This window comes from Capra hircus, chromosome 4 (assembly GCF_001704415.2).
Source record: "Capra hircus breed San Clemente chromosome 4, ASM170441v1, whole genome shotgun sequence".
Lineage (NCBI taxonomy): Eukaryota > Metazoa > Chordata > Mammalia > Artiodactyla > Bovidae > Capra > Capra hircus.
In genome coordinates, this window is record NC_030811.1 from 5,218,381 (window position 1) to 5,243,632 (window position 25,252).

General features: G+C 42.6%; 1 protein-coding gene across 18 annotated transcripts in view; it reads left to right on the forward strand.

The window, feature by feature from the left end:
- KMT2C (lysine methyltransferase 2C) overlaps positions 1–25,252 on the forward strand; it is a 258,254-nt gene that overhangs the window by 198,586 nt on the left and 34,416 nt on the right. For 12 of the 18 annotated variants that reach the window (XR_001917926.1, XM_018046667.1, XM_018046672.1 and 9 more), the window contains 13 exons: positions 3,046–3,150; positions 3,460–3,507; positions 4,500–4,637; positions 4,815–4,847; positions 4,945–5,094; positions 9,907–10,039; positions 10,263–10,477; positions 12,091–12,164; positions 15,804–15,986; positions 16,366–18,267; positions 18,698–18,990; positions 20,774–22,599; positions 23,665–23,776. Coding sequence is in view for 17 of the 18 variants with exons in the window: in XM_018046667.1 (XP_017902156.1) it covers positions 3,046–3,150; positions 3,460–3,507; positions 4,500–4,637; positions 4,815–4,847; positions 4,945–5,094; positions 9,907–10,039; positions 10,263–10,477; positions 12,091–12,164; positions 15,804–15,986; positions 16,366–18,267; positions 18,698–18,990; positions 20,774–22,599; positions 23,665–23,776 (5,212 nt within the window). In the remaining variant the exon portion in view is untranslated. The remainder of the gene's footprint in view (positions 1–3,045; positions 3,151–3,459; positions 3,508–4,499; positions 4,638–4,814; positions 4,848–4,944; positions 5,095–9,906; positions 10,040–10,262; positions 10,478–12,090; positions 12,165–15,803; positions 15,987–16,365; positions 18,268–18,697; positions 18,991–20,773; positions 22,600–23,664; positions 23,777–25,252) is intronic. The other 6 variants (XM_018046673.1, XM_018046681.1, XM_018046682.1 and 3 more) reach the window with 3 other exon arrangements.

Sequence of the window (25,252 nt, forward strand, 5' to 3'; positions counted from 1 at the left end):
CATGATTGGTGAGTTACAATAATCTTCAACTTAAGATGTTTTTCAAAATTAATTATACAGCCCCAAGAAATTCCAAAGAAGAAAGAATACTGTAGTTGGAAGCCGTCTGACCCATTGTGTTAATATACTGTGGAATATATTGCCTTGGGAGAAGGAAATGGCAACCCACTCCAGTATTCTTGCCTGGAGAATCCCAGGGATGGGGGAGCCTGGTGGGCTGCCATCTGTGGGGTCGCGCAGAGTCGGACTCGACTGAAGCGACTCAGCAGCAGCAGCAGCATATTGCCTTAGGTCGGTTTCTCACTGTTGACAGTTTAGGCCATCGACCTTTATTGATGGAGGGAGGCCATCTGGAGCATTGTGGGATATTCAGCAGCATCTCTAGCCTCACGATGTTGTGATAGGAAAAATGTCTCCAGATATTGCCAAATGTCCCCTGCAAACCTGTCTTCTGTTGAGACTCTAGACATTGGGGATACAGGGACTGCTCAGAATCAGAGAAAGATACAAGAACTTAATGTGTATAAAGTAATACTAACATCAGCAAGGCTCTCTAGAATTTAGCTAGCTTGGTATCCCAAAGTTTTTCTTCCACTTCTGTATTTTTGTTTTACTTTCAGTTGTGCAGTCCATGGGGTCACAGAGAGTCAGACACGATTCAGCGACTAAACAATGAACAACAAATTAAATATTCTTCTGACAGGCTTCCTTTTTGTCATTGAATTGCAGTTATCACTCATTTAATTTTATAAACCCAGTTTTGTAAATAATCTTAAAGCAGTATCCACTGAAAGATGACTTTTGATAATGTTGAGTTGCATTTTCATTAACTTGGCATTATCCTGGATTGAAATACAGGCTACTAGTATTTTTTTAACTTCTTGAAATAATTAGAAGCAATCTTGCCCCCTATTATTCGAAAGCACACATTTAGCATGAGACTAAAGGCCATACTCTTTGTTTAATGTTAACAGCTCATTTTACTTTTTAGTTCAATCGTTTTGAGTATTTTCCTGCTCTCATCCATGTCAGTATGTTGTTAAAATAATGTGTAGTGAAAGACTCGCAAGTACTTCAAAGGATGTCTTACTATTTGAAGGATGCCTTGTAAAAACCTTGCCTAGCCATTTAAAGGCTTCCATAGAAGTAAATTGCCCTTGAGTTTTTATAAGAAAGAGAACTGGGGTTGGGCAGGAGATACTGTGATAGGAAAGACATTGATATATACCATTTTTCATTCCTGTTTCCTTCATTTGAAGTCATTTTCCCCAAAAAATTGGTGAAGAGAGAATGGTTTAGTGATACAGCCAAAATATAGAGGACTAGAATAACACACATGTCAAAATCTGGTTGAATGTCATGTTCTGTACAGTTGAACCACTCTTTTGCTTTATGATGGGGAATTGAAAAACAATAGCTTCCTTTTTTAAAAAAGTTATTCAATATTTTCCATTATGTCAGTTTTAATAATTTGTTAAAAAGATATAAAATGTCATCAGGTAGAGGAGAATTTTTAAAACACAGTCTTTTAAAAACCACTGTTATTTGTTTAATAGAATTCCATTGGTTTAAGTCTCTTTTCTCACTTGTGTTTTGTTGATGCTTTGTGGCTTGTGGGATCTTAGTTCCCTGACTAGGGATTGACCCCACACCTCCTGCAGTGGGAGTGTGGGGTCTCAACTGCTGGATGGCAAGGGGAAACCCTCCACTGATTCAAAATCAAACCTTACCCCGAAACAGTTACCCCGTTTTTTTGTTTTTTGTTTCAAGGATACTGTTGTCTAGAGAATATATTATTGAAATAATTTTATTTTTTAAAAACTTTAGAAATATTTGGGCATACAAAATTTACTTTGGATTTCAGTTTGAAAAATTGTATTTTTATGTATGTGTGAATTCTGTCTGATATGTTTAAAGGGACAAGACTATGTTTTATAGAAATACTTGGTGTAGAGTCTGGAGTATTTTATGTCGTCTTTTTTTTTTCTTAAGTAAAAACAGTCAAAAACGGATTAAAAAATTCTGATATTCCTTACATGACTAATAAAGTCGCTAAAGGTAACCTAAATATTCTCCTGCTTGATCAGGCTAGAAACCCTTGTTGCTCTCCCTGGCTCCTGATTGTCTCACGTTCTGCATCTCAACACACCCGCAAGTTTGTCTCTGTCTTCAGATGCCATCCCACGCCAGCGGCTGCCTACCTAAGCCTCCGTCCACTGTGTGCAGGCGGGCACCGCCTCTCACTTCTGCTCCCCGACCCAGCTCCAGTCTCCCAGCACGCCTTGCCCTCCTCCACCTTGGTCCATTCTGCACCTGGCAGCCAGTGTGTTCCCTTTAAGACATCAGTCACACCTTCCTCTAGCAACCTTCCAGCAGTTTCCCGTTTTACAGATGCCCCTGGAACAACAGGGGTTTGAACTGCGAGGGTCCACTTAGATGCGGAGCTTTTTCTCATACGTACAGCAGTCCTAGGATCTCTGGTGGGCTGAATCTGCGGATGTGGAAATGAGGCTAGAGAGGGCGAGTGTGGGTCAGATTTGGGTATTTGAGTACGTGGAGGATTGGCGGCCCCCTCCATGTTGTTCTTAATCCTTTTTTCCCTTATTGTTTATTTTTATAGCACTTATACTGGTGGCATTTATTTACTCCTCTGAAAGAGGAAGCTCTGGAGCATCTGCACTGTGTGTTAGTCCCTTTTCTATTCCAGTGGCCTGACCAATGCCTATTAGCTTCCTCCATAGACATAATTCTGTGGCTGCTCAAATACCTTCTTGAGTAAATGAGTGAAAATGAGTGTTAAGAGTAAAGCTAGAAGTAGGCATTTTACTCGATGGTATCTGCTTTATACTTTACAAGGAACTTTAAGCAGTAGGTTTGTCTTCAATATTTATCTTCTATTGTGTTTTCTAGATGTCATTATGATTCTAGCACTTACCTCAGCATCTGCTATATTCTCAATATTTGGTAAATGGTTGAATGAATGAGTTTTAGAATTTAATGTCTAGGAAAATGGTGACACTTTGAAAATATACTTACTATACTTAGGTGCTGCTGATGACCCCTTAGCTGATATTTCTGAAGTCTTAAACACAGATGATGACATTCTTGGAATAATTTCAGATGACCTTGCAAAATCAGTTGATCATTCAGGTACATTTGCCCAGTGTCTATTTTATGGTGTGAGTGAGAGGTATGTGTGTGTGTGTGAAACAAGCGTAGTCATTGAAATAGAAAAAAATTTTTTTCTCTGACATCGTCAAACTCATCATTTTATTTGATCTGCCTTGACTTTCCTGCTTTAAGAGGGGAAATAGCACATTAGTAATTTCTGTTGTCTGTTTAATTGCATCAGAGCTAAGACTTTTTGCCTTATGTACGTCGTTTCTTCTTTTGTTTGAGCCGTCCCCCACTTCCCGCTCCTGTGGTAATCATCCATTTTATTTGGTTTGGGTCTTGTAGGTCTTGATTTATGCACTTTCCAGGTTGAGAGCTCACCTTGTGCATTTGGTAAGAAACAGCAGTGGATGGTGGCTGACTAGCAGTAGTCTGTTCTGTTTTCAGTAGCGACTTCAGCTGGAACAGCCTGTAGCTGCATGCGTTCTTGTTACAGTGCTCCTGTGTCACTAATCCAGCTCTGTTTCCTCTGTGTGTGCAGCTAAAGCATGGTACACCTGTGCTGTGCTTTGGGTGACTTTCTCTGTAGTGTTCTTTCTTTTTCTTTTTTTTAATGAATGGTTTTATTCTTTTTAGAAAGTAATCTGTACTATTACCCAAACATTATATTGATAGTTCCTAGTATAACCTCAAATAAGAGATGAATTTTCACTTGTTGATAGTAATATTGAGGAAGTGTGACAAAATAGACAATAAACCACTTTTAAATGTCACTCTTGCTTAAAAACCAGTTTATGTAAGATACAGCATGTTATGAACATAATCTGCATCTTGTTTTTGACTACAGAATATTTCAGAAATAAGATCTGTAGTTGGAATTGTTCACCAGAGGATGATTTTTACTAAGCATTGAGAGTGTTTGAGCTTTGCATTAGTCAGTGTGAAACTTGACTGTTTTACAGCCTGCATATGATAGTTGACCCAGTTGTGTTTGAAACCACAAGTTCCTAAGTTTGACTTAAAAGTATATTGAGCATTATATATTGATTCTTCTTAGAGACCCCTGACTTAATAATGTGGTGCTTTTTCATGTGTAGAAATTAGCAATTTAGAACTAGAAGTGTTCTTTTGTTTCTGAGGAAATGTATTTCTCATGATTAAACCATAACTTTTTAAGCAGAGCCTAAGTTTACAAATATATTGTGCCTAATTTTTACTGATTGACTCCCTGGATTGGTTTAAGAATCTAGATTATTTCAGAATTACAGGCTTTCCATTGCTTTGTTTTGATCCTGTTGTTGTGTGTTAATGCAGGTAAATAGTGTAGTGCATTTTGTGTGAGTGTTCAGAACCCACTTTCTGATACACATACCTTGCTCCTCTAGCTGGAATAGACGTTGGTCCGGTCGCTGATGACCCTTCGTCTCTGCCTCAGCCAAGTGTGGGTCAGAGTTCACGGCCTCTAAGTGAAGAGCAGCTCGATGGCATCCTCAGCCCTGAACTTGACAAGATGGTCACAGACGGTAAAGCATTTGCCCTCCATCTGGGCTTTCTAAAGACACGCAGAAATGTAATAGGATCTTCAAAGATGTCTGCATGCCAGTTAACTCCTATTCTGATTGTTCTGTGACAAATACTATATTGCATCTGGATATCGACATGGTAGTTGTTAATATTTCCATCTCTTTATTTTATCCTAGGAGCAATTCTCAGCAAGTTGTATAAAATCCCAGGTATTTGTGTTCTGATTCTTTTGTTGATGGAAATACACTCCCTGTGCTCTGGCTCTCGTAGTCTCTTAACCATGCTCATTGTCGTCGTGTCTCCTAGAGCTCGGGGGCAAGGACGTGGAGGACTTGTTTACCGCGGTGCTCAGTCCTGCCGCTGCGCCGCCGCCCCCTGTGCCGCAGCCGCCACCACCCCCTGCGCCCCAGCTGCTGCCCGTGCACGGCCAGGGTACGTCGCCTCTAGACAAGTGTCGTAAGTATGGCCCTGCCGCGTGTGCCCCCTCGCGTCGCGTCGGCCTTCACGTGCCTCTTGGTCACCACGCACGCAGACTTGACAAGAGAGGGTCCTCTTTTGCAGTGGTGGGGTAGGACCAGCCTCTGAATTCCTCTCAGTCACACCCCCGCCTCCCCGCCTTTCCCGGGAACGCAGCGGCTCACGCTATGGTCAGAATTCTTTTGCCCACTTCACTGGCAGTGCCCCTGTTAACAGTGCCCGCCTCCTTCCCTGTCCCTGTCCTGGTCCCGTGTCACCTTTCCTCAGTCGTTCCCGCAGAAACGTTCCGAGAACTGCTCAGCCCTCGCCGGCTGCCTTGGACTCATCCATCTGGTCTGAGTCTCAGTCACTCCCTCCGTGGTCAGCAAGTCTCCACGCCCACACTCCCCCCAGGCTTTCCATTCGTAGCGTGTGGTGCAAACATAAACGCCCGTTTAGGGCATTATAGGTTTCCCTGCGATGGTGAGCTCCTTGAAGGCTAGAGTCACCACTGCCTTTGCTGTATACCTGCCACAGAACATGGCCTCAGTAAATTCTTGGAGGGTAAATCGGTGCCCTTTCTACCACTGGCGACTGAAATTCCTACTTCCTATAGGCAAGTAGGAAATTTGCCTATTTTGTTTAACACACTTTCTTCTACCTATTTGTAACTAGTTGCAGAACAAGTTTCAGGCTTTCCTTTCTCCCTCTTTTTGAAGAGCTGAAATCTGATAGGCTAGGATCAAAATTTTGTGGGCATAGATAAGGAGATACTGCTTCAGACTGTATTCTTGATAATTTAAGTATCGGGCCCTCTCTCTATATCCTGTTGTCACTGCTTTGTGATTCTATACTGAACTGAATGATTTATGATGATACTTTTATTTCATACACTGTATTTGTGTAAGTGCTGAAAAGCGCAGATAATTTAATGTTACCTTGGCCACAAATTTTGTGTATACATGAACATTTCTATAAGGCACATAATTGAAATGTTTTAGTTTCTACCAGTTTTAGCCGCTAAACATCAATTTACCATGATGTTTGCTAGACCAAATGTGATTTACATTTGGATGAAACAGATTCATAAGCGCTTCTTGACATAATTGTTCCCATATGCTTTCTTAATCATTAAGAACTCTTCCGTGTTTCTCTTTGTAGCATATAAAAATAAAAGCAACTGTCTCTAAGTTTTCTGAAACTAGAAGTATTTCAAAAATCAAATCAGTTAAAAATGTATTCCTTTATAAAAAGGTTTTATGATCATTGTTTAAATCATTTCAGTGTGCAGTCTCATGTTTAATAAGATACTGAGGATTAGGGAGGTTGATGTTTACTTGGAGAGGAGGTGGGTTTTGGCTAGGTGCTTACGTGTAGCTCAGAGATGACAAAGGCTGACCACCCACCAGAGTTTATAATTGTAGTATTGTAGACTTTCAGGTAGACAACTCATTTCTGTTACTGTTGCCGTGGTTCAGTCGCTCAGTTGTGTCTCTTTGCAACCCCATGGACTGTAGCATGCCAGACTTCCTTGTCCTTCACTATCTCCTAGAGTTTGCTCAAACTCATGTCCATTATAGTGAGCATAATTCAAGCAGAGCTGTAAGAGTCTCTGAGATTTCCACATTTGTGTTTGAAAGAATAATAACTTAAGGATAAGATATCTTCAGATCACATGCAGGGAGACATGTGCCTATTTAGGAATGGCAGCTCTGCTCCGTCCCAGAGCAAAGGAGGAGAGGTAAAAGGGACGGTTTAAGGAGGCCAGATTAGAAAGTGCGACGCTGGGGCTAGATTTTGTCTGGACAGCTAGGCATTGGCAGTTGGCCTTTTTTCCTCCGGCCTTTGGAGACCTCACACCAGTGAAATGATCTGATGAGTCACATGTTTTGGCAAAGTAGCTCTGGTGTTAATATTGGAAGTGGATTTGGGATGGGAAGAGTTGTATATTAATGAGTTTATTTCAGTTGAGACTGAATGAAAAATTGGGTTCCATGTGAATATATCTGCAGTAGTAACTGAAAGGAGGAGATGGATTTGATAGACAACAATGTTATCATAAGTAGGATTGTGCTACCAATTGGGTGTACGATGTAAGGAGAAAGGAAAGAAACTGAACTGGACTGTATATATGTCAGGCTGGCCTAGAAGATAATCAGTCGTGCTGTAAACTTGAAACATGGAACAAAGGAGAAAGAGACAGAATGTGTGTGTGTTGTAGAGGAGAGAAGTGGAGATGTAATGAACTTATTTTTAGGCCGTTTTTACTTTGTTAGAAATGTGCATATACATTGTTCTGACTTACAGGCATTTGCAGTTGTTCATAGCTGTAGATAAAAGCTTAGGACTTGTCTGTTTAGTGATCAGAAGGGTAAGATTTCTTAAGAGAATATACTTCAGTAGAATGTAGAATCTTGAACTCTTTTTAAGTGAATGTAATAAATTATATGCTTCACAGCTGGTTCATATTCGTATACAATTGCATGCTCCTTTTCTTTCCCTCTTTTGAGGGTTGGATGAAAGTGAAAAACGGAGGTGGAGACCCTGAGTGCGAGGAAGGGTCTTAGCAGTGACGCTCGTGACACAGTCTGTAAGGCCAAGTAGAGAGAAAGGTGGTGTGTTGTTCCCTTGGGTCAGACAAGGCTGTCGTGATCCTTAGTGGAGCAGCCTGGTAGGAGTGGAGAGGATGGCAGAGCGTGGTGTGCTGGCAGTTACACAGGTCAGAAAGTGGAGAAGGGAAGTTTCAGGAAGACTGAGAGTAACTTGAAATCACTTTAAATGGAGGTTACATGAAGTAACTTTTCAATCAGTTCTTATCCACGCTTTGAAAAAGATGCTAGTATGACCAGATAATGGTAAACTGGAGAGGTACGGGGTAGCGGGTGGAGACCACCTCCTAATTAAAATCATAATAAAGGAAAAATGTTTTACATTTATTTATGTGTACAGCAACAACAGGCTGTTTAATCTCTCTGGGTCTTTTTTCTTTTTTGCATAAATGTCACTACACATAATAACCCATTCCATGGAGTTGGTGTGAGGACCAGCGAGTTAATTAATGCGTGTAAAGCCCTTAGTACAGGGCCAGGCTAACAGGCAATAGCTATTGTTGTTACATAACCTTCCAGTACGATTGTGTTGCGGGCACAGTCGTCAGTGCTGGTAGAGTGCCACGGGACTGCTCCCGTTCTCAGGGCCAGAAAGGGAGCTCTGGTTTAGCCTAATTACATGCAAGACACTTGATATTTTTCAGTGAAATACATTGCTTAGTGGAACCTCCTTTTCTCTTAAGATGAAAATAGAGGTAGCATTCTACTTGGAATGAATGCAGAAATCTTGCTCCTTAAATCTAATCTTGGAGTGAATTTCAGTGTCCTCAGACACTTGGCTGTTGTGGAGTCCCGAACCAGTGGGCCGCCCTGCCGTTCTGCAGGAGGAGCCCTAACCTGATGTTGGGTGTTTCCAGGACCAGTGCCCCTGAGACAGACCCTGAAGATCTGTGGACGTTCAGCCCCAGCGTCCTCAGACAGGAGCTTGAGAGTTGTAATGGAGGATCAGGTTTAGCTGACCGGACATTCTGTGGTGCAGAGCGTGTTGTGGGCAAGGCACTTGTGGTTATTCTTCTTTCTAACCATTTGGCAAGTGATCAGGTTAGGAGTGCCCTGTCGTCGTGCTAACCTCATGACTGATTTTTGTTTGCATAACTCACTGGTGATACAGGTATGGATCTTCAGTGCTGTTCTAAGTGTTACAGTTATCAGTAGAGGCCATGTATTTATTACTTGAAAGTGTGTCTCTAAAGTTGGAGGCATTTTCTCCCCCTCTTCCAGTTTTATTGGGAGATAATTGACATAGAGCTGTCTATAGTTTCAAGTATATAGCAAACAGTTTACCTTAGATCATGAATGATTACCACTGTAAGTTTATGGAAGGGATTTTTGAAGATACACCCCAAAAAGGTGTTTTGTGTGTGTGCTTTTTTTTTTTTTTGGCTGGAAAATTGCTTGGCTAAGGACAGTTGACTTACTACCAAATAGTTTAGGAAAACAGATAATCACAATAAGGGTTGGAGTTCTGTGTGCAGAGTTTGGGGAAACACAAGGTGGTCTTATTATGGTTTGCCTTATGTCTCTGAGGAAAGAAGATATGAAGGTGATGGAATGCAAGTTAAAAGGGTCTCGGTGCCTGAAACTCCCAAGTAGTGAAAATTAGGTTAAAAAAAAATTACATATTTTTAACAGCAATCATCTAATTTATCATGGTAGGTGCAATATTGCTTGTTCCCAACTACTTTAGAGAAAAAGTGCCAATTTAAGAATAATAGGTGGGATTTTTATTTGTATATGGAATATCTGTTCATAAATTTTGAGTGAAGAAGAGGATTTGATAAAACCTAACTGTCATTTCTTGAGATTGACTTTTTTTCTTAGAGCTCATGTGTGCTGGATACTTACTGCGTAGTAGGCACTGTGCTGAAAACTGCACGTACAGTATGCCAGTTACATATATCACAGAATACCTTCATTTTATAGAAAGAGTGATTGATTCTGCTTCTCACAAGTAGCAGAATGAAGAGTCAAGCCTAGGACATCAGACTCCAAAACACATGCTACTCCCATCATACCATGATGAAGTAAACAGAATTATAGAGAAATATTTCAAAATTTTATAGCCAAAAGTCACTCTTTAAGCAATATTTTGCAGTATAATATTGGGGGGAAATTCTACTTTGAGTAGTATTACAGATTTTTATTGAGAAATATTTCTGCTACTTTTAAATTATTTTTGAATAATATGCTTTCTTCTTCGAAGATGTCTTTTCACGGATGCCACTCATGAACGGCCTCATTGGACCCAGTCCTCACCTCCCGCACAATGCTTTACCTCCCGGAAGTGGACTGGGAACTTTCTCTGCCGTAGCACAATCCCCCTATGCTGATACCAGGTATTTAAAAGCCTTGACTTTATATGGAAACATAAATCATTTCTGTTATATAGGTGTTTATCAGTCTGACTTACTGTGACAAGTGTTAGTGTCTTAAAATCATGGTGATCTTTGCTGAAACCCATCAAACATTGTAGCTGTGGGTTTAATGAAAGTGTACTTGACCATAGTACTTAGAAAGCTCTTCTGTATTGATGAAGTAAAGTTGTTTATCATTTGGCAGGGATAAAAATCCGGCATTTAATCCATTGGCTGGTGACCCTGCCAACTCATGGGCATCGTCGGCGCCCCCTGTGGAGGGAGAGAGTGACACGATGTCGAATGCCCAGAGGAGCACTCTCAAGTGGGAGAAGGAGGAGGCCCTGGGTGAGATGGCGACCGTAGCTCCGGTTCTCTACACGAACGTCAACTTCCCCAACCTGAGGGAAGAGTTCCCGGGTAAGTCATGGATACGTCACAGCTTTCCATTTGACTGGCTTTCCCACACGTGTGCTGACAGGCTCTTGGGCTTTTGCTTCCCTACACTAGAGGGCCTGGTATCACCATCAGTTCTTACCTAGCGTGACTGTGCAACGTGAAGGTTCCCTAGATGCCTAGAGACATCTTTTGCGTTTTCTTCGTCCTAAGCCCTGTACCCATCTTCTATTTCCTCAGAGTTAATTTCAGTTAATGAAATGACTGTAGCTCTTAGCAGTCTTCTTAAATACGTGGAAGTCAGTATTGTGTTACACGCATAGTTCTAAAAAAAGAAAATTTCCTAGACTAGAAACTTATTATCTAATCAGAAGTATTAAGTTAGGCTAAATTAGACCCAGTTCTAAGTGTTACTCACATGGAAACTAACTCATTATTTCCCCTTCTCCCCAACTGTCCAACCTGTTTGAAAAAAGCAGATGGTGCAGTGTTACCATTTTTTTGAACATTCTTATTAACTGGAGAATGAAACATTTGGATTAACGAAATGTCACTGACAGAATATTTGTAAGCAAATGCTGATTTATTATCTTGAGTTAATGTTGCAAGACAAACCAGGATTTGAAAAGGACATTTAAGCTCTGTCTTGAAATGTTTCCCAGCTGTCAACATAACGGTGCTTTTAAATTACTAGAAGGGTACCTAGAAGTGGATTTTCTTATGGATGATCCCTGTCTTTTATGTGCTTTTTTGCTTTGGACGCCTTGTAGTACTTTATTCATCATGTATAGAAATAAATGCTACCTTATCTAACAATAGAAATCAGTGGTTTAATGCTGATAAATCAATGGTTTAATGTTAAACCAATATACACGTTTTTCAAGTTTTTTTTTTTTTTAATCACACTTCCTTTTCCTGCTTAGAAAGGTCTGTTAAGTCACTTATAACGTCAGTATAAATTGTCCTTAGATTGACGCTATAGGATTTCTTTTTAAAAAGTAATTTTCTGTAATTAGATGTACTGTGCGATTCTAGAAATCATGAAATATCATGTTACGCCTGTTGGCCTCTCAGCTGACTGCCTTTGTCACTGGCTTTGTTGAAGCTCTCTCTTTCTAAATATGGACAGGACCGTTTGTACATGTGTTGCTGACTGTTGATCGCACCCAAACTTCAGTTTCGGTTTCAACCTGTCCTGACACAGGCTGAAATCACTGCTTTCTCCTGTCAGTGTGTAAGCAAATACTGATGCTTATTTTTAATACTGGTTACTTCCTTTTGGTCAACGTGATAGACTTGTCTTATGTATAGATGTTTTCCAAAACTTTTAGCTTTGGTTCCGTTAGCATCTTACATAGTTGAAGGAATTTATTATGTCTGGCTTAACTTTATCTTGGCTGCTTAGAACTTTGATGTAACTCTGCAGGTGAGATTCTTAGTGAGGTTGTACTGCATTCAGAGACATGTTTAACCCTATTGTGTACCAGGAACTCAGTAGTGTACAGAGAACTAAATACAGGAGTATTCACTGAAGAAAATAAGGACAAGACAGATGTGACCGTTAGCCGTTTACCAACTGCTTTAAGACGCGTCACTATTGTGGCTGTGTAAGTGTATGCTGTGTGCTTTCGTTGCAGATTGGACGACTAGAGTGAAGCAAATTGCCAAGTTGTGGAGAAAAGCAAGCTCACAGGAGAGAGCACCATATGTGGTATTTATAGAGCTGCTGTGTGTTATATCCTTAAACACAATACCTGAACCTTACTCTCATTGTCTTAGTTTAATAAAAAAAATTTTCCATTGCAGAAAAAACCTATGTTGAATACTTGTACAACTAATACCCAGCTTTGTTTTATAGTGATTTCCTCACTCATGATGTCTTAAAATAGAGGGTGACATTTTCACAAGCTGGTGAACAGAACCAGCATGTTGAAGCTTGAAGTCACTTATTCTGAGAGCACGGTTAATTCATTTCACTTAAATTGCTTTATCTCTTCAAAAAAGTACTAAATTTTGCAACGGCATTAATGTGCCACAGTTATTTCCACAATAAGCCCTTTTTGTATGAAGTTTAGTAGGGAATCTTTGTGTATCTTAAAAACAGACATATCTGGACACGTTGAAGGAGTTTTTGAAATATGGACTTTGCCAAGAATTACTCAGTCAGTTCGGGTCAGCTCAGTCGTGTCCAACTCTTTGCGACCCCATGAATTGCAGCACGCCAGGCCTCCCTGTCCATCACCAATTCCCGGAGTTCACTCAGACTCACGTCCATCAAGTCGGTGATGCTATCCAGACATCTCATCCTCTGTCGTCCCCTTCTCCTCCTGCCCCCTATCCCTCCCAGCATCAGAGTCTTTTCCAATGAGTGAACTCTTCGCATGAGGTGGCCAAAGTACTGGAGTTTCAGCTTTAGCATCATTCCTTCCAAAGAACACCCAGGGCTGATCTCCCTTAGAATGGACTGGCTGGATCTTCTTGCAGTCCAAGGGCCTCTGAAGAGTCTTCTCCAACACCACAGTTCAAAAGCATCAATTCTTCGGCACTCAGCCTTCTTCACAGTCCAACTCTCACATCCATACATGACCACAGGAAAAACCATAGCCTTGACTAGACGGACCTATGTTGGCAAAGTAATGTCTCTGCTTTTTAATATGCTATCTAGGTTGGTCATAACTTTTCTTCCAAGGAGTAAGCATCTTTTAATTTCATGGCTGCAATCAGCATCGGCAGTGATTTTGGAGCCCAAAAAGATAAAGTCTGCCACTGTTTCCACTGTTTCCCCATCTATTTCCCATGAAGTGATGGGACCAGATGCCATGATCTTAGTGTTCTGAATGTTGAGCTTTAAGCCAACTTCTTCACTCTCCTCTTTCACTTTCATCAAGAGGCTCCTTAGTTCCTCTTCACTTTCTGCCATAAGGGTGGTGTCATCTGCATATCTGAGGTTGTTGATATTTCTCCCGGCAGTCTTGATTCCAGCTTGTGCTTCTTCCAGCCCAGCGTTTCTCATGATGTACTCTGCATAGAAGTTAAATAAGCAGGGTGACAATAGACAGCCTTAATGTACTCCTTTTCCTATTTGGAACCAGTTTGTTGTTCCATGTCCAGTTCTAACTGTTGCTTCCTGACCTGCATATAGGTTTCTCAAGAGGCAGGTCAGGTGGTCTGGTATTCCCATCTCTTTCAGAATTTTCCACAGTTTATTGTGATCCACACAGTCAAAGGCTTTGGCATAGTCAGTAAAGCAGAAATAGATGTTTTCCTGGAACTCTTCCTTTCCTGATGATCCAGCGGATGTTGGCAATTTGATCTCTGGTTCCTCTGCCTTTTCTAAAACCACCTTGAACAGCTGGAAGTTCATGGTTCACGTATTGCTGAAGCCTGGCTTGGAGTATTTTGAGCATTACTTTACTAGCGTGTGAGATGAGTGCAATCGTGCGGTAGTTTGAGCGTTCTTTGGCATTGCCTTTCTTTTGGATTGGAATGAAAACTGACCTTTTCCAGTCCCATGGCCACTGCTGAGTTTTCGAAATTTGCTGGCATATTGAGTGCAGCACTTTGACAGCATCATCTTTCAGGATTTGAAATAGCTCAACTGGAATTCCATCACCTCCACTAGCTTTGTTCGTAGTGATGCTTTCTAAGGCCCACTTGACTTCACATTCCAGGATGTCTGGCTCTAGGTGAGTGATCACACCATCGTGATTATCTGGGTCGTGAAGATCTTTTTTGTACAGTTCTTCTGTGTATTCTTGCCAGCTCTTCTTAATCTCTTCTGCTTCTGTTAGGTCCAGACCATTTCTGTCCTTTATCGAGCCCATCTTTGCATGAAATGTTCCCTTGGTATCTCTAATTTTCTTGACGAGATCTCTAGTCTTTCCCATTCTGTTGTTTGCCTCTATTTCTTTGCATTGATTGCTGAGGAAGGCTTTATTATCACTTCTTGCTGTTCTTGGAACTCTGCATTCAGATGCATATATCTTTCCTTTTCTCCTTTGCTTTTTGCTTCTCTTCTCTTCACAGCTATTTGTAAGGCCTCCCCAGACAGCCATTTTGCTTTCTTGCATTTCTTTTCCATGGGGATGGTCTTGATCCCTATCTCCTGTACGTCACGAACCTCATTCCATAGTTCATCAGGCACTCTATCTGTCAGATCTGGGCCCTTAAATCTATTTCTCACTTCTACTGTATAATCATAAGGGATTTGATTTAGGTCATACCTGAATGGTCTAGTGGTTTTCACTACTTTTTTCAATTTCAGTCTGAATTTGGCAATAAGGAGTTCATGATCTGAGCCATAGTCAGCTCCTGGTCTTGTTTTTGTTGACTGTATAGAGCTTCTCCATCTTTGGCTGCAAAGAATATAATCAGTCTCATTTCAGTGTTGACCATCTGGTGATGTCCATGTGTAGAGTCTTCTCTTGTGTTGTTGGAAGAGGGTGTTTCCTATGACCAGTGCATTCTCTTGGCAAAATTCTGTTAGCCTTTGCCCTGCTTCATTCCATATTCCAAGGCCAAAGTTGCCTGTTACTCCAGGTGTTTCTTGACTTCCTACTTTTCCGTTCCAATCCCCTATAATGAAAAGGACATCTTTTTGGGGTGTTAGTTCTAAAAGGTTTTAGAACTTTTAGAATTTTTAGGGTGTTTTATAAGATTCACCATTCAGATGGTTAATTATTTTCTCCCGAAGAGCCAAGTTAAGATTGTCAACTGGATCCAAATCTTTGCTTTCATTTTCAAGCATTTTAAATCTGCATTATTGTTGTGAAAAAACACGCAGCTACTTTGTGCTCTGGTCTTCAGTTTATGTATTGCCAGTGATGCTGACTGCTTGGAGAAGGCAAACCATTGCTGTTTTGGGGCGATGTGTTGATGATTCTTTGTTATGTTTTCCCTTGACTGGCAGAGGTAATGGCAGGGTATTTTTAATGTTTCTCAGTGGTGGGTTTTTTATTTATTTTTTAATGTTAAGCTTCAAATTCCTGATTTTGGATTTGGAGAATTGACTTAGTATTCTCCTTTTCTGTAAATTTAGAGAGGTATTAATCTTTTCATTTTTGAGGAGTTTGTTACCAGAATTAGGAATGAAAAATGTTAGATTTACACCTGGGTTCTGTACCCTTGTTCAAATAGAGAGATGGAAACAAGTCTTCAGTGGGAACATGCCTTATAAGATGGGGGAGTTGGGGTAGCGTCTGATCTTTTCATGTAAGAGGCTGTAAGTTCTCAAGGATAATATTTCAACTATTTAACCTGACATTTTCTTGCTTTGGTATGATAAAGTTTGTCATAGTTTTTCTAATTTTAACATATACTGGGAGATAATCATCTTCTCCTTTTTTCAAAGCAAAAAGCCAGAGATAACAGAGCTGCTTTACGCATTAATAAAGTACAGATGTCAAATGATTCCATGAAAAGGCAGCAACAGCAAGACAGCATCGATCCCAGCTCTCGCATCGATTCAGATCTTTTTAAAGATCCACTAAAGCAAAGAGAATCCGAACATGAACAGGAATGGAAGTTCAGACAGGTGTGTGTCTTTTGGGTTTATTTTTAAGAATTGACTTTTTAAGTTGGTTTTTTTGGTCTTTGAGAAAAGAGCTATTTATGTCATCATTTTAGATACAGTTCTTTCTAGAATATAAAAATCATTAAAAATAGGCTTTCCTTTTTTCAGTAGAATACATTTATGTTGACTTTGGGAAGTTATAGTAAATATTATAAACAATATACTTCTGTGGACATTAGGTATGCTCTGGTGAATAACTGTCTCCCCTCTAGGAATTTATAATTTAATACAGGAGCAATCTGGAAACTGATGACAACAGACACATTTTCTGTTGCCCCACCTCACCCCACGGGGGACTATATTCTTCCTTAAACATAGGCTTGTTTTCGTGTTTAAACAGCAAATGCGTCAGAAAAGCAAGCAGCAGGCTAAGATCGAAGCCACGCAGAAGCTGGAGCAGGTGAAGAGCGAGCAGCAGCAGCAGCAGCAGCAGCAGCAGCAGCAGCAGCAGCAGCAGCAGCAGCAGCAGCAGCTCGGCTCTCAGCCTGCGATGGGCCAGTCCGGCTCAGACACGCCCAGTAGTGGGATCCAGAGCCCCCTGACCCCGCAGGCCGGCAGTGGAAGTCTGTCTCCTGCCCAGTCATTCCACAAGGACCTGTTTCCAAAGCCACTGCCCAGCACCCCCGCCCCCGCCCCCTCAGATGATGTGTTTGTGAAGCCGCAAGCTCCCCCGCCTCCCCCCGTGCCCTCGCGCCTGTCCCTGCAGGAGAGTCTGTCTCAGGCTCAGCCTTCTCAGCCCCCATCCCCACAGGTGTTTGCCCCTGGATCGTCCAACTCTCGACCACCGTCTCCAATGGACCCTTACGCGAAAATGGTGGGTACCCCACGGCCGCATCCTGGGGGCCACGGCTTTCCCAGAAGAAATGCCACACTGGCAGAGAGCTGTGGGCCGCTGCCGTCGGCCTCCAGGCTGCCTCAGATGGGTGAGGCCGCGGCCAATCGGCCATCGCCGGTCCGAGAGGTGTGCGCCGCCGGCAGTGACCCCTACGCAAAGCCTCCAGACACCCCTCGGCCTGTGCTGACAGAGCCATTTCCCAAGCCCCTCGGCCTGCCCCGGTCTCCAGCCCTTTCTGACCAGACCTCACAAGGCCCTCTCGCCCCTGGCACCAGTGACCACTTCCCCAAACCATCTCCTCGGGCAGATGCATTTCAGAGACAGCGGATCCCTGACCCGTATGCTCGACCCTTGTTGACACCTGCTCCTCTCGACGGTGCTCCCGGCCCTTTTAAAGCTCCGATGCAGCCCCCTCCTCCCTCCCAGGATCCTTACGGGCCAGTGTCCCAGGCACCAAGGCGATTGTCCATCGACCCTTATGAAAGGCCCACGTTGACACCACGACCTGTAGACAGCTTTTCTCATAACCAGTCCAGTGATCCCTATAGCCAGCCTCCCCTCACCCCTCATCCAGCAATGAATGAATCTTTCTCCCATCCCTCGAGGGCTTTTTCCCAGCCTGGACCCATATCAAGGCCAACATCTCAGGACCCCTATTCCCAGCCTCCAGGAACTCCACGACCTGTTGTAGATTCCTATTCCCAGCCCCCAGGAACGTCTCGCTCCAATCCAGACCCGTATTCTCAACCTCCTGGAACTCCCCGGCCCACCACGATGGATCCATATAGTCAGCAGCCGCCCACCCCACGGCCGTCTGCACAAGCAGACTTGTTTGCTACATCGGCAGCCAGTCAGAGGCATCCTGACCCATATGCTCATCCTCCTGGAACCCCAAGACCTGGAATGTCTGTTCCTTACTCGCAAACACCAGCAGCACCACGGCCAAGGATTTCAGAGGGTTTTACTAGGTCCTCGACAAGACCGGCCCTCATGCCAAACCAGGATCCTTTCCTGCAAGCACATAATCGAGGAGCAGCCTTACCTGGCCCTCTGGTGAGGCCGCCTGATGCTTGTTCCCAGACTCCCAGGCCGCCTGGTCCTGGTCTTTCAGACGCTTTTAGCCACGTTTCCCCATCTGCTCCCCGTGACCCCTACGATCAGCCTCCCATGACTCCGAGACCGCAGCCTGACGCGTTTGGAACAAGTCAGGTTGCCCATGATGTTGCTGATCAGCCACGGCCTGGGTCTGAGGGGAGCTTTGGGGCACCTTCCAACACACCCATGACTCCGCAAGGCCAGCAGTTCTCCAGCGTCTCCCAGCTTCCCGGACCCGTACCCACCTCAGGGGTCACCGACACACAGAGCACTGTCAACATGTCCCAGGCTGATACAGAGAAATTGAGACAGGTAAACAACTTGAACCTTCTTAGTTGTCTTAAATGTATTATTTGAGAAAACTGTTTTATCGAGCGACTTGTATACAAAGCAGATCTTTTCAGTGGAATTTTTCATACTGCAGAGAAGAAAAGTGAAATTGGTAGAATCAACACCAGTGAATTGGACCGATTCTTGTTATCTAATTTCAGTCTTCATGAGTTTGTAGGGAAATTCTTAAATATGAAAGCTTCAGTTTTGTGGTGGTTATAAGGCAAAGGAAAGGACCCAAATCATGTTTATTTTTTACAACCTACTGGCTATTTAAGTGTTAACTCGTGTTTTATTATACTCTGAAGTACTAAGATTCAAACAGTACCATAGTGGAGTATTAGAATCATTGAAGCTGAAAAAGGCACGGGTCAGCAGAAGTCCCAGTCACCTTGCGTTTCCCTCCGTCCAGCGACAGAAGCTCCGTGAGATCATCCTCCAGCAGCAGCAGCAGAAGAAGATGGCCAGTCGGCAGGAGAAGGGGACCCAGGACCCAGGAGCGGTGCCCCACCCGGGGCCCCCGCCACACTGGCAGCCGGAGGGCGTCGGCCAGGCGTTTGCCCGGCCCCCGCCCCCCTACCCTGGGAGCATCAGGTCCCCCATGGCCCCTCCTCTGGGCCCTCGATACACCGTCTTCCCGAAGGAGGCCCGCGGAGTCTATCCCCCTGATGTCAGCGGCTTGGGCATGAGGCCGCATGGATTCAGGTAAGGCTTTTCATTTCACGCCAGAGTAAACTGCCAACAGAAGGGGATGCCCAACTGAAAGGACTTCTTTTTACTCTTTTTTAATTGAAGTGTGGTTAATTTGCAATGTTCTGTTAGTTTCAGGTGTACAGCAGCGTGATTTGGTGTTTTGTATATTCATATATTCTTTGATATGACTCTTAATCAAGACCTCCTTGCTCGGTTTTACTTCTTGATTCCTTTGAGATAAAATCAATGTTATTTTCCACTAATGAGAGGTCGTAGATTTTTCTGATAAACCTCTAAGTACTCTACAGACTAAAAACATTCCCTTCGTTATTAAATATTGACTGTACTAGCATTCCAGTACAGCCACAATGATATTGTTTATCATACTAATCAAACCTCTGATGTGTTACTGCCATATTCAGTCAAATATGTGATATGAATTATTTTCTTCTTAGATTTTTAATTTTAATTTAGACTGTAAATATTTGTGGAAATTTCCAAATAGAAAGGATGTTTTCCTGTAGGAACTTCTCATGATGAAATAGGGTTGTAAAATTAGTGGTTTTCTCTTTTGAAATGACTAGTAGAATGGTCAGAGCCAAATGTGGGCCTGAGCTGTAATAAGGAGGCATTTCTTTAACATATGCTTTTCATTTTATCAGGTATATTTTTTAGTCTAATACTTACCTTGATATTAAAGTCTTCCCCTTATTTTTCTTTTTTCTTCTTATTTTATGCTTGTTACTCTGTTTATATTTATTTGTATGTGTTAAGTTGCTTCAGTCCTCATGATCCTGTGGACTGTGGCCCGCCAGGCTCCTCTGTCCATGGGGATTCTCCAGGCAAGAATACTGGAGTGGGTTGCCATACCCTCCTCCAGGGGACCTTCCCCACCCAGGGTTGGAACCAGTGTCTCTTATTAAGTCTTCTGCATTGACAGGTGTGTTCTTTGCCACTGGCACCACCTGGAAAACCCATAATTGTTTGCAAGTTGCCTTTCCTTCTTTGTAGGGGTGAGGTACAATATAAATTTTTTCTGTAATTCATTCATTTACTGAGTCTTGACAGATCATGCCTGTCGTTCTTGTCCTACGACCCCTGGTTCTCATTCTTTGAGCAAATAGGTTAATCTGTCCAGTCATTGTGCCTTTGTTTTCTTAAGTGCGTAGACCTGCAAGTCTTCGGTATTCATTAGACCTCCTTCAAGCGTCCCCCTAAATCAGCTTCCTCCATATCATAGCCTTCTTTGCAACTCCAGTAGTATATGCTGATTTGTAAACAGCTGATTCCATCTGCTTGTTTGTTTCCCTTTGTCTTTGTTTATGATCTCTGTTAGATGTCATCGGAGCTCAGGTATGGTATTTACTGTAGAGTATGTGGCAAAAATTTATGTTCATATAGATTCTTTATAAATACTTTCTAATGGTGATAATTTTGTTTTTACTAAGTCATTACATTTGGCAACATTTTGTGTGCTTACTCAGTCCTGTCTGACTCTTTGTGATCTCATGGACTACAGCCCACCAGGCTCCTGTGTCCATGGGATTTTCCTGGCAGAAGTACAAAAGTACTGAAGTACTGAAGGAAATGGGTTGCCATTTCCTTCTCCAGAGGATCTTCCCAACCCAGGGATCGAACCCGGGTCTCCCACATTGCAGGCAGGTTCTTTACCCTCTGAGCCACCAGGGGAGCCCTATCTGTATTTAATCTAAAACTTTTCCTTTTTATCAACCTACCTCTGAATTCAGTACAATACTTTATGTTAACTATCTGTGTTCTTTATTTCTTCTTTTAGGTTTGGATTTCCAGGCGGTGGTCATGGCACTTTGTCAGGTCAGGAACGCTTCCTTGTACCTCCTCAGCAAATGCAAGGATCTGGAGTTTCTCCACAGCTCAGAAGGTCTCTATCTGTAGATATGCCCAGGCCTTTAAATAACTCACCAATGAATAATCCTGGTGGACTTCCTGCACATTTTCCAGCACAGAGCCTGCCGGTTCAGCAGCATAACATACTGGGCCAGGCCTTCATTGAGCTGAGGCACCGGGCCCCGGACGGGAGGCCCCGACTGCCCTTCCCTGCTGCTCCTGGCAACATCATCGAGGCACCCTCCCATCCCCGCCATGGAAGCTTCATTCCCCGGCCGGACTTCCCAGGCCCCAGACACCCAGACCCCATGAGACGGCCCTCCCAAGGTCTCCCTCATCAGCTGCCCGTGCACCCAAATTTGGAACAAGTGCCGCCATCTCAGCAGGAGCAGAGCCATGCTGTCCACTCGTCTGCTACGGTCATGAGGTCTCTGAGTCACCCCTTGGGTGGTGAGTTCTCAGAGGCCCCTTTGTCAGCCTCTGTGCCAGCTGAAACAACATCTGAAAATTTACAGATAACCACCCAGTCTTCTGATGGTCTCGAAGAAAAGCTTGATTCTGATGACCCGTCTGTCAAAGAACTCGATGTTAAAGACCTTGAAGGGGTTGAAGTCAAAGACTTAGATGACGAAGATCTTGAAAATTTAAACCTGGATACAGAAGATGGCAAAGGGGATGAGTTGGATACTCTGGGGAATTTAGAAACTAACGACCCCAACCTGGACGACCTATTACGGTCGGGGGAGTTCGATATCATCGCTTATACAGACCCGGAACTTGACCTGGAAGACAAGAAGAACATGTTCAACGAGGAACTGGACCTCAATGTCCCAATTGATGATAAGTTAGATAATAAGTGTGTATCTGTTGAACCTGAAAAAAAGGAGCAAGACAACAAAAGTGTGGTTCCTTCTGATAAACCTTCTGCTTGGAAAAAATCCACTGTCAGCAGCGAGATAAAAACAGAAGTGCTGTCTCCAAATTCTAAAGGGGAAGCCAAATGTGAAAGTGAGAAAAGTGAGGACAGTAAAGATACTGCTGACCCTTCCTGCCCACCAGCCTCTGCTCCTCTGGACAGGAGCGATGGGGACAAGGCTCCTGTGCAGCCCTGTGATGCAGACCTGCTGGAGGAAAGGACTACGCAAGAAGCGACCGGCTCCAACGCGAGCGCGGCTCGTGGGGCCACTCAGCTGCCTGCCGAAGATGCTGCCACCCCGTGCAGCATGCCTGGGCCAACTCCCGTTCTCTCAAGTCTGCTTGCTAACGAGAAACCTGACCCTGCAGACATGAGGCCGTTGGCATCTCCAGCACCAACTCTGCCAGCCTCCCCGTCCGGCCACGTGTCAAGTTTGCCTCCCCCTCTGATGACACCGCCTGGTCATGTTTTGGATAATACCTTGAACTCTAACGTGGCAGTAGTCCCTCGACTAAACCATGCTTTCCCTCAGGGTGTGCAGGTAAATCCAGGCTTCATTCAGGGTCAGCCGCCAGTAAACCACAGTTTTGGGACAGGCAAACCTGCCAGTCAGCCTGTGCCCCTGACGAGTCAGCCTGGGACCAGTGGCATGTCTGGAGCCCAGCAGCTAATGATTCCTCAGACGTTAGCCCAGCAGAGCAGAGAGAGGCCCCTCCTTCTGGAGGAGCAGCCTCTACTGCTGCAGGATCTTTTGGATCAAGAGAGACAAGAACAGCAGCAGCAGAGACAGATGCAAGCCATGATCCGCCAGCGATCTGAGCCCTTCTTCCCTAATATCGGTAGGAGTTCCTCTTGAGTTTCAAAAATAATTACCGTGGGCTTTGGGTGGAATGTGGTATGCTTACAAGCTTTTTTCTGTGTTAAAATTACATGTGGCCTAGAGTACTGAGGGTTGTATTTCTGTTCCTTCTTCAGCTTTGAGATGAAACTGAGTAAGAGTTTCAAGATTCCTCCACAGTAAATCAAGAAATTAAACTCTTGGAGTTTCAGACGTTCTCAATTCTATTTTTTATGGGATGACTTAATAGAAATAAATCATTTTTGGTTCCTTCCTTCTATGTATTTTCATTATTGCCAGGTACTTTCAGAGTTATTGAAAGGTGGATTTAAAGAAATTATGCTGGGAGTAAACTTCTCACTTGTACAATGATGCTTGGCAGTTTTTTTAGTCATATAAAGCTCTCTAACTTATTTTAGTAGCTTACTAATTTGAGGGAATGTTCCCCCGCCCCCCAAAAAAAACAGCAATGCACTAATAAAAATGCCTGAGTGCCTCTAAGAGAATGTCCAAGGAATCCTTCCTTTTTTTGAATGCTTCTTTTTCTAAACAATAAAATTGACCTTCTGTCCTACATTCATTACCAGTTCTGTTATTTTAGCCTATTTCTATATGCAAAGATGTCTTTTCCCTTAGCCTATCCTTATCGGAACTTGATACATTTTTCTCTTGAGTAATAACCAATTTAGCAAAAATTCCTTAGTATTTGTAATAAATGCAGATTCTCATCATGGTGGAACGTTCTGCTGAGCCTTGTGGAAGTTGAGATAAATAGAAGTGCATCACTTTAGGTTACTGCTGTCATTTCCCTTAGTATTTGGCAGATACCTTATTTGGATTTTTGCAGGACTAAGGTATTAAATGTGTTGATCACTTAGATGGGAGTAAATTCAGGATGAGGTTCTCATAATTCTTTACCTATTATAGAGACCTATAATGGTGATTAGTAAATAACAAGGAATAAGAGTCTAAGTTATGTAATGTTTGTGATAGTTACGTTTCTTCTTAGTGTCACTTGAACCAAGTACTGTGAAATGAGTAACTTTAAAATATGTTTCTTCTTTAGATTTTGATGCAATTACAGACCCTATAATGAAAGCCAAAATGGTGGCCCTTAAGGGCATAAATAAAGTAATGGCTCAAAACAACATGGGCATGCCGCCGATGGTTATGAACAGGTGGGTAACGATGCTTCTCATGCTTGCTGTGCATCAGAAGCGCACAGAAGCACTGCTAGCTACTAGAAGGAGCATATAGTGATGCAAAACTTGTATTCTAGGAATGAACGGTAGTTATTTCAATTGGTTGTGATGTCAGCTGCATATAATCAAAAGCAGAATGCTGTACGAATGTAAAGACTGAGTTTTCATTCATTGCAGGGTAAACATAATAATGCATCACAGAGTGGTTTGCAAGAGTGACTTGACTAAGCAGGAGATTCAGCATAGTTAATACACGCTCGTGTAAGTGCTTTGGAGTAGGTAGCGCTGACCTAAACACTGCTTGGGACAGAGATGCTTCATCCTGAGTAGGCGAGGGTGAGCAGGAGAACAGACATTAAACTGTTCTGTGCTGAGAACAGAAGATAGCATGTTAGTCTGAAGGTTTTTTATTCCATCAGAGGACGTATGAGAGTTAGCACTTTGAAACTTTATAAGCCTTTTCACTGTTAATAGGAAAAAATGCAAAAATTATACATCAGAGAAGATGATGAGTTATTCGACTCTCTAAATTTCTGAAATTATTTACACCCCCTAAGGGTTTCTTAAGTTCTTATCATGGACCATCATCAGAATTATGTGGTAGCTTTTTTAAAAATTCCTTTACTTAAAATTCCTTTAAGGTTTCTTCACTCAACCGTAGACATACTGAATCAGAGTATCTGGAGATGGTGCTTGTAGCTTTAGCGAACACCATGGGTGATTCTTTTGTATATTGCTGTTTGAGAACCTTTGTCCATAGAGTAGGCATAGAGCCTCAATTTAGCCTAATTGCTTGTTGAGTGTGGGTGATCGCGAAATTGAATATGAAGTCTACATGAATTTAAACACAGTTCTTCAAAGGTGCTTTGTTGGATACTTTGGAAATGGTTGAGAAGCATTGTTGAGATCAAAGAAGAGACTGTGATGACTTGCGTGCTCAGCGTCTGTGAGCACTGTTTCTCTGTCATGAGGGTTCTTAACTTTTTTATGTCGTGGACTTTCTGACATTCCAGTAAAGCCTTTGAACTCCTCAGAATATTTTAATGCCAAACCAAAAACATAATATTACAGAGGAGATCAATTATGTTTGAAATACAGTTATTTAAATGTAAAAGTTACAGTATGTGTGCTTCTCTAATGCATGAGTAAATTTGGCAATAGGTCTAATAGCTACCATAACTTCAAAAGAATGATGTGATGAACCTAAATGACCAGTTGGGTTTGTGCAACAACTTTTGCCATGAAAGTAACAAGTTCTGTTTTTGAAAAGTCACAGTACTGTTGATAATACTGTAGTTTGCTGCCTGTAGTCAAAATAGAAGGAAATGGTAAATTTAATTCTGCACTTTAAAATACAGACCTGAGAGTTGGAACCCCTGCTCCTTCAGCATTAAGTCTCTACCACTTAGACGCACTGATGTGTTAGTCAGCCGGTGAGTTGTTAGTGCTTCT